This window comes from Hyaena hyaena, unplaced genomic scaffold (assembly GCF_003009895.1).
Source record: "Hyaena hyaena isolate Hyena2069 unplaced genomic scaffold, ASM300989v1 scaffold_21, whole genome shotgun sequence".
NCBI classification, from domain to species: Eukaryota; Metazoa; Chordata; class Mammalia; order Carnivora; family Hyaenidae; genus Hyaena; species Hyaena hyaena.
In genome coordinates, this window is record NW_024080653.1 from 1,568,960 (window position 1) to 1,579,994 (window position 11,035).

The window sequence follows — 11,035 nt, forward strand, 5'->3', positions numbered from 1 at the left end:
GCAGCGCAAGTTGGGGAGGGGCAGAGAGCCAGGGGGAGAGAGAATCTGAAATAGTCTCCAGGCTTTCAGCGCAGAGTCCAGTGCGGGGCTTAAACTCACGAAACTGAGATCATGACCTGAGCCTAAGTCAGACACTAAACCTACTGAGCCACCCAGGTGCCCATAGTATTTGTACATTGTTTTGACTGAAAATGTGAAACATTTAAAAAGTGATACATTAATTCACACTAGATTCCTAATAACTCATTGGTTTTCCCTCCCACAGCAATTTGCATTTGAAAAAGAACATGCCCACAAAAGATAACACAGGACCCCAAAGAACAAATCCAGGGGTGCCTGGGTGGCTCAGTGGGTTACGTGTCAGACTTTGACTCAGATCATGACCTCACGGTTTGTGAGTCTGAGCCCCACCTCGGGCTCAATGCTGGCAGAGCAGAGCCCACTTTGAATCCTCTGCCCCCTCTGACTCTGCACCCCCCACTCTCATGTGCTCCTCTCTCTCTCTCAAAAATAAAGAGACATTAAAAAAAGAAGAAGAAGAAAAGAAAGAAACACGTGGAGCCAAACCTCTCACAGGAAGAAGGCCATGTGTAGACGGAGGGCAGAGATGGGGTGCTGCTTCTCCAGGCCAAGGAAAAGCGAAGTTGGCCATCAAACTAGCAGAGCTAGGACACAGGCCTGGGCCAGAGCCTCCCCGGTGGCCTCGCAGGCGGCCAGCTTGTGGGACTTTGTGAAAAAGACCCCAGGAAACTGGAATTGTCCTCAGATGCTGGGGAGGCATCTGCAGGGAGTGGAGTGGGCGTGGCCCGCGGGCCTCCACACTGAGGGAGTTCCAGAAGCTCATCATCCTGTTAGGGCACTAGAATCAGCAGGCGGGCAGGTGAGGGTGGAAGGCAGAACCCCGAGGAGACAGGTGTCCCCGGCCTTAACGAGGAAACCCACAGGGACCAGGAGGCGCCCGAAGGGTAGAGCAAAACTCATCCCACCTCACGCTCAGGGCAGATAAACTACGGCACAAACAGAAACTCTGAACACTCCCTGTGAGCAGCCAAGAATCCTGTGTGACCAGTCTGTCCTCCTCGGGTCTCCAAAGGTGGCACACCCCACCACCCACAATGCCTGGCATGGTCACGAGCATCTAGGAAACTCTCCCCGGAACGGAAGGCCACACCTGGGACTATTCTAGGACACAGTCTTTTTTTTTTTTTTTTTTAATGTTTTATTTATTTCTAGGAGAGAGAGAGAGAGAGACAGCGTGAGCAGGGGAGGGTCAGAGAGAGAGGGAGTCACAGACTGAAACAGGCTCCAGGCTCTGAGCTGGCAGTCAGCATAGAGCCCGACGCGGGGCTCGAACCCGTGAACCTCGAGATCATGACCTGAGCGAAAGTCGGACGCTTAACCGACTAAGCCACCCGGGCGCCTCTCTAGGACACAGTCTTAAGAGGAGTGTGCAGAGTTCGACGCCTCCCCTTCCCTGCCCCCCCCCCCCCCCCCCCCCCCCCCCCCCCCCCCCCCCCCCCCCCCCCCCCCCCCCCGCACCCACCCACCCCCGGGCCTCCCAGGCAGAAAGGACTCAAGGTCAAGGAAGGCCTCGAGGCTCTGCAATTCAAGTTGAGGGAGGATTGCTTCAGGGGATGGAGGAGGGATGGTGGGAATCCTATCCTAATAAAAGCAAGTCATATGCCGTCGGGCAGCCTCGGCCCGCGTTTCCAGAGAGCTGAAGCTGGGCCCAGGAAGTCGCTGCTTGCTTTCCCAGAAAAAGAGGGGCTGCCAGGTGTGTCTCTGGGCTGCCCGCAAGGAGGAAGAGGTGGCTGGGAGAGATGGAAAGGCAGTCTCTTTGACCCTCAAGACAGGTATTACCTTCAAGCCGAGCTACCCAGTGGCAATCAGGTCAGATCAAGCCTGAGGCCGAGCCCATGGCGGGCCTTGCTGGGCAGGGGGGCTAGTTGGTTAATCAGGACTTGGGGGAGAAAGCCTGGAGGGCTTCAAGATGTTTCTCTTTCTCTGGGAGACCCCTGCACAGCCGGGTCATTGGGGCAGCTCTGTGGCAAGTGACCTTCCAGGTCAATCGATACTCAGACATCAGCGAGAGGCCTGGGGTAGGCTCAGTCTTCCAAGGTGGGGGGTCGGGGCTCCCGGGTTTGCTTCTCAGCTCTGTTGGGAACTGGCTTGACAGCTTGGGCAGGACCCTTCACCTCTCAGGGTTTGGGTTCCCCCGATTGTCAAAGGGCCACACGCATCTTGTTCTTGCCCAGGCCTGTCTCTTGGGCCAGGGATGCTGATGGGTGAGTTCTGCGGACAGATAAGGTTCTTTAGAGAGAGGCTGGAGAGAGGCGGCTTAGGAGCCGGGAGGTGAATGACAAGAATGAGGGGGTTACAGCGGAGGCCAGAGGTGAGGGGGGCAGGGGAAGAGGCGCCAGGCAGGACAGAGGAGCCATTGTGCAGACTGGAACCCGAGCCAGAGAGCTTTGCCCTTCACCTCCCTCCCACTGGGCCCCGGGAAGCCGGATAAAGGACCCAGCAGGCTGCCCCGCCTCCCCTCGCCCGCTAGGTTTCTGGTCAACCCCGCCTCCACCCCGACTCCGGCGGGGCTCCAGCCAGGGGCGCGCGGAGGAAGAGCGGGACCCGGAAGCAGGCGAGCTTTCTCACCACGGACTCGGGCACAGCCACATCTTCCCTTCCCTGTGCCTCAGTTTCCCGCCAGACTCCAAGGTTTAAAGCAGCGGCTCTACAGGGCTGATGGGGGCGAGGGGGAAGCTGGCCCCGGCCTTCTCCGGAGCCGCCTCCCTCCAAGGCTGAAATCTCAGGGACACCGCCCGGCGCCCCGCTTTTTCCAAGGCGCCTAATCCAGACTTCGGCCCTAGCCTGCGCCAGCCGGGAGGAGCGGGGAGGAGGCGCGGGGGGCGGGGGCTCAGGTCCCCGCGCCCCCGCGCTGAGCCGCCGCCGCCGCTCGCGTCCCCGCGTCGCGTGACCGCGGCACTGCGGCGGCAGCGCTGCCCTTCCCTCCTCGCGCCGGATTCCCGGGGAGTGGGGGTGGGGGGCCCGGAGGTCCAAGACCAGACGGCGGCCGCGGCGCTGCGAGAGGGTGAGGGTGTTCCAGCTCCTTCCCCACCTTCTTAGTTTAACGGAGTTTCTCGACCCTCGAGCGCATCGCTGAGTCACCTTCTCGGAACGCGCTCGGGACGCTCCGGACCCAGCCAGGGCAGCCCGGGGGCCGCGCAAGGCGGAAGCGCGCATCGCCGCGCCGCGCCGCGGGTCCCCGGGGCCGCGCCTCCCCCTCGCGGGGGACCTCGGGCTCCGCCCCCCAGGTGCCGGGAAACCGCGGTCGGGTGTCTGCGTTCCCCCGCAGAGACCCCGCGGACGCGTGCCCGAGTCACGGGCGCCGCCGGACCTGCCTCATCTCGACTTTCGGGGGGCGTTGAGAAGTGCCAGGTGTGGGGGGGCCGGGGGGCTGCAGGTGCGCGCGCAGGGCCCGGATCGCCTCCGCCCCCTACAGCGGTCAGGCCTTTTCTAACTTTGGCCCCCCTGGTCGGGTCACCTAGGCTTTGACACCTTCCTGCTCCGGGTCTCCGCAAACAACCCCCCGGGGACTTAACTCGAGTTGGCCGCGGACACGATCAGGTCAGATACTTCCTCATGATATGTATGTATATCACACACACGCGCGCACACACTGACACACGCGTCCCCGTTTGTCGAAGTGAAGATTCCCGGGTGCGCTGGCATCTTCCCGCTGGGCCAGTGGAGGCGGCGGGGGACACTCCCCCGCGGTTCGGCTCTCCAACCCCGACGGGGACCCCTAGACCTTGTTCACACCTCACGGCGGGTGAGGGGCGTGGACCTGGATCGCCTGCGGCGGGGCAGCTTCTCTCGCGCAGGTGAGCCTCGATGGTTTCCTCCGGGGAAAAAGATCCAACTTCTAAGGTTCTTGACAAGGCCCCGTCTTCCGGACAGCAGCCACCCCCCACCCCAGCGGGGGGCCGCCTGTACCCCCCTCTTACCTACCCCCCCCCCCCCCCCCCCCCCCCCCCCCCCCCCCCCCGCCTCCCGATGGCGAGCCCGGCGGCCCCGGGCATGGTGGCTGCGCGGCCCGGCTGCCGCGCCAGGAAGCCAAAAATAATCCTCCAGGGGAGAACGGGCGCAGGAGGAGGCACCCCGGCACAGAGGAGGGGTACCCGGTGGGATCTGGGCCTCCAATTCCCGTGGACCGGGGTGGGGCGCGCGAAGGGGGAAGATCCCGGGGCGGAAGGTCGCAGCGTCCAGGGGGCAGGCGAGTTCGCGCGCCGCCCGCGCTGCGCGTTCACCCTCGGCGCCCGGGACTCGGAGCTCGCGGCGCGCCTCTCGCGGTCGGACCCGGGCTCTGCGCGGCGCCGCCTCCAGCCGGTCGCCCACGGGGAGCGGCGGGCGCGCGCGGCCGGCTCCCGAGCCCCAGCCAGGCGTCTGCGCGTGGCCGAGCGGCGGGGGCTGACAGCGCGGGAGGCGAGGCCGGGGGCGGGCTGGCCCCGGCCGCGCCAGGCGCCGGTTCCACCCCCGAGAGCGCGGGCAGCGCGGGGTGTGGCCAGGCCGGGCGCCGGGGCACAGCGCCCTCCCAGCGCGGCGGCGCCTGGCGGCGAAGTTGAGCTAAAAGTTTGAGGCCAGAGGCGGCGAGGCCGTGGAGTCGGCGTTCGTCCGGCGCTGCAGTCGTCGCTCAGACGTGAGGCTGAGCCCGGGACGAGCGGAGTTCCGCCCTAGGCCACTGTAGGGAACGGAGGTGGCGCCTCCCCGGCAAACCGGACCGACTGGGTAGGGGCCGCCCGCCCTGCCTTCTCGCCGCTCGTGGCTCCTGGGCGCCCACTGGGCGCTCGGCTGAGGGAGGCGACGGGCGGCCGCGGGGCTCGGGCTCGGACCGCGCGCGACCCCGGCGCCGCTCTCACGAGCCAGGCGCGCGTCCGGGCAGCGTTGCGGGGCCTTGGGAGGAGCGCGGCGACCCCCGCCGCTCTGGAGCTCGGGGCGCCGGTCGCTGGCGCCGAACTTCGTGCCCCGCGATGCGCGCCCGAGTTCTGGGATTTTTACGCACCCGGACTCCCCTCCCTCTGGCAGTCCCGGGGGGGTGAGGAGCTGGTGCGACCGAGGAGGGCTCTCTGCCTCGTCGTCGGGCCGGAACCCGAGTTCCCAGAGAGGAGAGCCCCTTCGCCTCGGAGAGTGGAAGAGGGGAGGGGGCTCGGGTCTGGGACCGGAGCGCCCTTGGTGGCGCCAGACCTCGGCCCTCCGGACCGCTCGGAGGACTAGGCGATGCCGGAGAGCGAGGCTCCCCGCGCGCGGCCCGACGGTGTACGTGGGCGCTGCCCACCTCAGGACGCCGCTCCGGACTCCGCCAGCGCCGTCTCCTCTCCCTCAGATCCCGCAGCCGCAGGGAATGTCACCGGTACCTCCGCGGCCACGGCTGCGGGCCGGGAGGGCGAGCCCCTCAGCCGGCGCCGCGTCGCCCGCCTGGGCAGCACCGATAAGGAGCTGAAGGCAGGAGCCGCGGCCGCGAGCGGCGCCCCAACAGCGCTGGGGACGCCCTGGCAGCGGGAGCCGCGGGTCGAGGTTATGGATCCAGGTTTGTGGGGTCCCGGTGGGGGCAGGGCTGGGGGGGATGGGTGTCCCTTCCTCCCCCGCCAGGAAGAATGGCCAGCATCAGGGGGCAAAAAATGGGCAAAAAAGAGGGGCTGGGGACGGACAGTAGGAACACTTTTCCCAACGAGGGCAGAAGCTGGCCCGGCCTGAGCTAAGAGCTGGGGTGTCAAGGCCACGGTGCCCCCTCCCCCTCCTGGGGCTCCCCCACTGGAAGGCCGTAGCCTCTGGCGGGGATCTGTTGGATCAGTGAGCGGGGGGTGAGGGGGGTTTCATCAGGCCCCACGTTGCCACCCCAGGACCCCTTTTGTGATCCGCCGCCCCCTAGTGGCCGGTTGGGGACGCGGTCCTTGTGGTTTGTTTCCGCAGCGGGCGGCGACGCGAGGCTGCTGCCGGCGCGGTGCCGCCTGCTGGTCCTGTTAAACCCGCACGGAGGCAAGGGCAAGGCGCTGCAGCTCTTCTGGAGCCACGTGCAGCCGCGGCTGGCCCAGGCCGATATCTCCTTCACGCTGATGCTCACTGGTGAGTGCCGGCCCGAGGGGTCCCGCCGGGGAGCAGTCCCTGCCGGCCGCGCCCTAACCCGCGGGCCACCGCGTCTGTCTCTCGGCAGAGCGCCGCAACCACGCTCGGGAGCTGGTGCAGGGGCTGGAGCTGGAGCGCTGGGATGCGCTGGTGGTCATGTCTGGGGACGGGCTGATGTTCGAGGTGAGGCCTCCCCCGAGAGAGCGGGTGTGGGGGTGGTGGGAGGCCGGTGCTCCCCGGGCTGAGGCCGCCGGTGCTCCAACAGGTGGTGAATGGGCTCATGGAGCGGCCCGACTGGGAGACGGCCATCCGGAAGCCCCTGTGTAGCCTCCCAGCCGGCTCTGGCAATGCGCTGGCAGCTTCTTTGAACCATTATGCCGGGTGAGAGCCCAGGGTCAAGGGGGCCTCAGTTTCTCCTCCGTGCTCCCCCCTCCCCCCAGTTCCCGTACACTGGGGTAACTTGTGTTCCCTCTTCTCCGGAGCCTCTGTGCTCCGTTCCGGGCCCTCTCTTGGTGACTCCAGCTGGCTGCCTCCACCTGCTCCATCTGGCCTTTCTACCAACTCCCTGGGGACCCGGTGTCACTTTGCCCGCCTCAAGTCCCCAGGCAGGGGAAGGGGAGGATGCACGAGGGCTCCTGCCTTGCTCCGTCTGACCTCTCTGCCCTGCAGCTACGAGCAGGTGACCAAGGAGGACCTCTTGACCAACTGCACCCAGCTGCTGTGCCGCCGGCGCCTGGAGCCCATGAATCTCCTGTCGCTGCAGACGACCTCGGGGCTGCGCCTCTTCTCCGTGCTCAGCCTGTCTTGGGGCTTCGTCGCGGACGTGGACCTGGAGAGCGAGAAGTTTCGGCGTCTAGGGGACTTCCGCTTCACTCTGGGCACCTTCCTGCGCCTGGCAGCCCTGCGCGTGTACCGGGGCAGACTGGCCTACCTCCCCGCAGGAAGGGCGGTCCCCGGGATGCCCGGCCCCCCCGCCGCGGACAGGCGGGATCGGCAGGGTCCTAGGGATGCTCACCTCGTACCCCTGGAGGAGCCGGTGCCCGCGCACTGGACCGTGGTCCCGGAGCAGGACTTCGTGCTGGTGCTGGCGCTGCTGCACTCGCACCTGGGCAGCGAGATGTTTGCGGCCCCGATGGGCCGCTCTGCCGCCGGCACCATGCACCTGTTCTACGTGCGGGCAGGCGTGTCTCGGGCCACGCTGCTGCGCCTCTTCCTGGCCATGGAGAAGGGGAGGCACATGCAGCAGGACTGCCCCTACTTGGTGTACGTGCCCGTGGTTGCCTTCCGCCTGGAGCCCAAGGACGGAAAGGGCGTGTTTGCCGCGGACGGCGAGCTGTTGGTCAGCGAGGCCGTGCAGGGCCAGGTGCACGCCAACTACATCTGGATGGTCAGTGGCTGCGTGGAGCCCCCGCCCAGCCGGAAGCCTCAGCGGGGAGCACCTCCAGAAAAGCCCTTGTGACTCCACGGGGCCTTGCCGTGCCTTAGCCTCTCGGGCTCCTCCGAGCTCAGGACCCCTCTCCCCGTCCCCTGGGACTGGAGGCCCTGTCCCCAGCTCAGTGGTGATGGGGGGGAGGAGGAGGTGGAGGAGGACCCTTGGGGAAGGTGGGAAGGTGGAGGATGTGCTTTGGAAGGCCAGGCTCTGCCTACCGTAGGTCAGAATGAGACTCGGGGCGGGCGCCCAGCTGGTTGGGCCCCCCTGCCTATGGAAGCCACTCTCATTTTGTCCTGGGAGCCCCACCCACCATACAAATAAAGTGACCCTCCCAGCCTGCTGGTGTTATTCTGGGTGTTGGGGAGGAAGTGAGGTCTAGAACTTGACATTAGCGATGACCAGTGGTGCCTCCTGGATTGGACAAAGCAGGATACTGACCCCTGATAATAGTCATTTTGGTGGTGGGCACAGGACCAGGGCTAGTCTGGGTTTTTCTTTTTCTTTTTTTGGCAGGGGTTGGGCCCTGCCCCAAAGATCGTCCCGCCTTTGGCCTGGGAGAAGCCAGGGAGCTCAGCCAACAGCCTAGCCCCATGTGTCAGATGGACACTTGGAGCTAGCGTCTTACCCAGGGCCACGCAGCCAGCTAGTCTCCACGAAAAGGGAAAAAAAGTCTCTGATTTCAGGGACAATTAGGGAAATTGGCAAGAAGCAAGAAGGCCAAAATGGGAGGTAGCTACTCCCTTCGGAGAGGAGTCTGTTATCCCTCCAGTGAGGGCTCGAGGGCTCCCCCAGCCCCCTCCACCTCCTCTACCCCACCCTGCCGCCGCTGGGCAGGAGTTAAACGGCAGGAGGGGCATATACCAGGCTCCCAAATAGTAACTGTTTTGGCATCAAGCCCAGGCCAGGTGCTTGGACGTCCGCTCCCCCAGCATCTGGAAGCAACTGACCTGACTGATCCGGTCAACTACAGGCCCTGGCACCCCGGCTGTGCTGGCAGACATCGCTCCACACTGGCTCTTGAGAGTGGGACGCGAGCCCTGCCCACAAACGAGCACCGACCCGCTGAGCCACATCCCCGGCCCCCGGGCCCCCAAGGACCAGACAGGCAGAAGTCACAGAGGTAGACAGGGCAGGTGCGAGGCGCTGCGGCCATGAGCCTTCCTGGCAACGGGTCCTGCCTTCCCCTGGGGAGGGGTGTGTGAGGTGCCCCAGAGGGGAAGAAAGGCGACAGAGCCCAGATGAATGGCAGAGGCAGGTTTAATGGTGCCACCTTGTCTTTTTTTGTACATTGTAATGAGCCAAACGAAAAAAATGCAAGTAAAAAAAAAAAGTTTAATCACACAGCACTTTATACAGATATCTTAAGCAGTAGGCATTCACATCTCCACACGGACAACGCACTGGGAAGCACAGCCCCACCAGTCACTCTGGATGTTTCTCAAACAAGGTACCGACTCAGGGCTCCGAGCGCCACGGCCCGGCTCCGTCCTTCCCCACGGCTGCTGCCCGCTGGCTGGGGGTGGCACAGCACAGGCGTGGAGCCAGCTTAAGGCGGACAAGACGCATCATGCTTTGGCTTTTTTTTTTTTTTTTGTCTTTTTTTTTCTAGTAAGAGTTAATATCTTTGCTTTTGAGATTTATTTTCTTTCAACCTTAAATATTACATACATACACCAAAAATTACATAGCTGCAATGTGCTCAACAGCATCCTCTTAACCTGGGGCTTCACGTTATCAAAAGCTTAGAAAACTTTGTAAACCTCTGGGCCTGACTCTGCGAGGGAGAACCCCTGCCGGCCACCTCTCCCCCCAGACTGAGCCTGCAGAGTTTGTAAGCATCAGGAGGCCTCGTCCTCAACCGAGAGAGAGAGAGAGAGAGAGAGAGAGAGAGAAAGAGAGAGAGGGAGGGCCAGCTCCTGTGTCACCTCCCAGGGTCAGCATGTGGTGACGGGAGGGCACCTGCGGGCCTGGTCTGTGCCACTGCCCCGCCCCCAGCCACCTGGGCCACACGAGCAAGGCACCCACAGCTGTCTTCCTGTCCAGCAGCAACCTGGCCCTCATTCCACATCAGGCGCGACAGCCACCACCTCTCCCGCGGGTCACCCTGAACCCAGCCTGGTCCCAACCTCTCTTAGAGAGCAAGTTCAACAGGCCTGAGGGTCATCCTGTGGTCAACGGTCCAGAGCGGAGCCAGGAGTCGGTGGCGGCAGCCACGACTCCTCAGCTGCGGGGAGGGGCGGGACGAGGGAGGATCTGGAGGCGGCAGCGGCGGGAGGACCCGGGAGTGGGGAAGCTATGGGGGCACGGAAGAGGTGGCAAGGGCTGGGGGACGGGGCTGGGGGATCCGCTGGAGCAGCCCACACTTCATGCAAGGCACACCCACTCGTCCTGCGGCCGAGCTGCGCGGCTCGTGGGGCAGAGCGCGCCCCGTGCCAGGCCCTCGGAAGACCCCACCTCCGCCCCGACGGGGGACGGCGAGGGAGCAAGTGCCCGGACGCTCTGCCTGGGTGACAAGTGGAAAATCAGCAACAGGTTTCAGATTCTCTTCGCCACAGGGGACCGGCCTGTCGGAAGATTGCTCCGGAAAAGAAAACGGCAGCATCTCATGGAACTTCTTGCACTTCAGCATCAAACTCACCTCGGGGAGGGGGCAGCGAGGGGCTTCTGCGTTGGGGACAGAGGAGAAAATGGGAAGGAGGAAGGTTCCAGGGGAGGAAGGGAGCGGGCAGCAGCTGGCCTCTCCCCACACGACGCTCCTTCCTTGAGGGCTGGCGGCTACTTGTCCTCCGCGCTCTCTGGCATGCCCGCCTCTAGCAGGGAGGCCCGGAACTGCGCCAGGACACCCCGGATGCTCTTGATGAAGCCCTTGGAGAGCGGGAAGAGAGGGAAGCCGATGTCGGGATAGCCACTCTTCTCGGGCAAGAAGCTGCGGTAGCTCTTTCTCCGCTTCTTTGGTCTGACGCTGGGGGGCACCGGGGCGTCAGGCGCGGCCTCCGAAGTCTGGTCTGTGCGGTCCCTGCTGGCTGAGGCCAGGCCCTGGGTGCCGCCCTCCGAGTCTGAGCCCTGGGAGGCCTCTCCGGGGGCCAGCCCTCCGTCCTCAGCTTCGTCTCGGCCGTAGTCTGAGAGCTCGGCGGCGGCGGGTGGCTCCGGGGAGCTGCTGTCCTTGGGGACCCCGTTGGGCAGCGCCTGGGCCCTCTCCAGCAGGGCATGCGTTTCCAGCCAGGACTCGATGCGGTTCACCAGCCGCCAGCCACCGGTACGGAAGTGCTGCCGGATCTCCTGCTCGAAGACCTCGGGCGGCCGTCGCACCAGCTGCGTCATAGACTGCACCACGCGGATGAGCGCCATTTCGTTGTAGCAGCGACTGTTCTCATACCCCTCCTGCAGGCCCCGGTCGCTGTCGAAGCCCGCCTCGTTGTAGTAGGGTTCGTTCACCAGGATCAGACCTGGGGGTGGGGGGGTGGGGGTGCGGGGGCGCGAAGCCCG

General features: G+C 64.8%; 3 protein-coding genes across 6 annotated transcripts in view; 1 reads left to right on the forward strand and 2 right to left on the reverse strand.

The window, feature by feature from the left end:
* Positions 1 to 1,573: 1,573 nt before the first annotated feature.
* LOC120228098 lies at positions 1,574 to 3,536 on the reverse strand. Its single transcript, XM_039226241.1, has 2 exons — positions 2,650 to 3,536; positions 1,574 to 2,292 (listed from the first exon to the last, which is right to left on the reverse strand). The coding sequence occupies exons 1-2, from the start codon at positions 3,235 to 3,237 to the stop codon at positions 2,149 to 2,151; spliced, it is 732 nt and encodes a 243-aa protein (XP_039082172.1). The 5' UTR covers positions 3,238 to 3,536; the 3' UTR covers positions 1,574 to 2,148.
* Positions 1,696 to 7,886, forward strand: SPHK1 (sphingosine kinase 1). Of its 3 annotated transcripts, none has more exons than XM_039226240.1 (6): positions 1,696 to 1,774; positions 5,378 to 5,581; positions 5,965 to 6,117; positions 6,206 to 6,300; positions 6,383 to 6,498; positions 6,787 to 7,886. In XM_039226240.1, the coding sequence occupies exons 2-6, from the start codon at positions 5,572 to 5,574 to the stop codon at positions 7,574 to 7,576; spliced, it is 1,164 nt and encodes a 387-aa protein (XP_039082171.1). In that variant the 5' UTR covers positions 1,696 to 1,774; positions 5,378 to 5,571; the 3' UTR covers positions 7,577 to 7,886. The 3 variants fall into 3 exon arrangements, with proteins under 3 accessions (XP_039082171.1, XP_039082170.1, XP_039082169.1); XM_039226239.1 differs by having other exon boundaries at positions 1,770 to 1,853; XM_039226238.1 differs by lacking the exon at positions 1,696 to 1,774 and adding an exon at positions 3,702 to 3,878.
* A 902-nt stretch (positions 7,887 to 8,788) lies between these two features.
* UBE2O (ubiquitin conjugating enzyme E2 O) overlaps positions 8,789 to 11,035 on the reverse strand; it is a 56,740-nt gene continuing 54,493 nt past the window's right edge. For both annotated transcript variants that reach the window (XM_039226237.1, XM_039226236.1), the window contains exon 18: positions 8,789 to 10,995. In XM_039226237.1, the coding sequence (XP_039082168.1) occupies positions 10,325 to 10,995 (671 nt within the window). In that variant the 3' untranslated portion in view covers positions 8,789 to 10,324. The remainder of the gene's footprint in view (positions 10,996 to 11,035) is intronic.

Excerpts from the sequence above, each read along its gene's own strand:
- LOC120228098 (XM_039226241.1), bottom strand. The coding sequence starts at position 3,237 with ATGCGCGCTTCCGCCTTGCGCGGCCCCCGGGCTGCCCTGGCTGGGTCC. Across the intron at positions 2,293-2,649 it reads TGGCTGTGCCCGAGTCCGTG|AACTCACCCATCAGCATCCC; the intron begins GTGAGAAAGCTC and ends ATCTGTCCGCAG.
- SPHK1 (XM_039226240.1), top strand. Across the intron at positions 6,301-6,382 it reads GGGACGGGCTGATGTTCGAG|GTGGTGAATGGGCTCATGGA; the intron begins GTGAGGCCTCCC and ends GTGCTCCAACAG. Across the intron at positions 6,499-6,786 it reads TCTTTGAACCATTATGCCGG|CTACGAGCAGGTGACCAAGG; the intron begins GTGAGAGCCCAG and ends TCTGCCCTGCAG.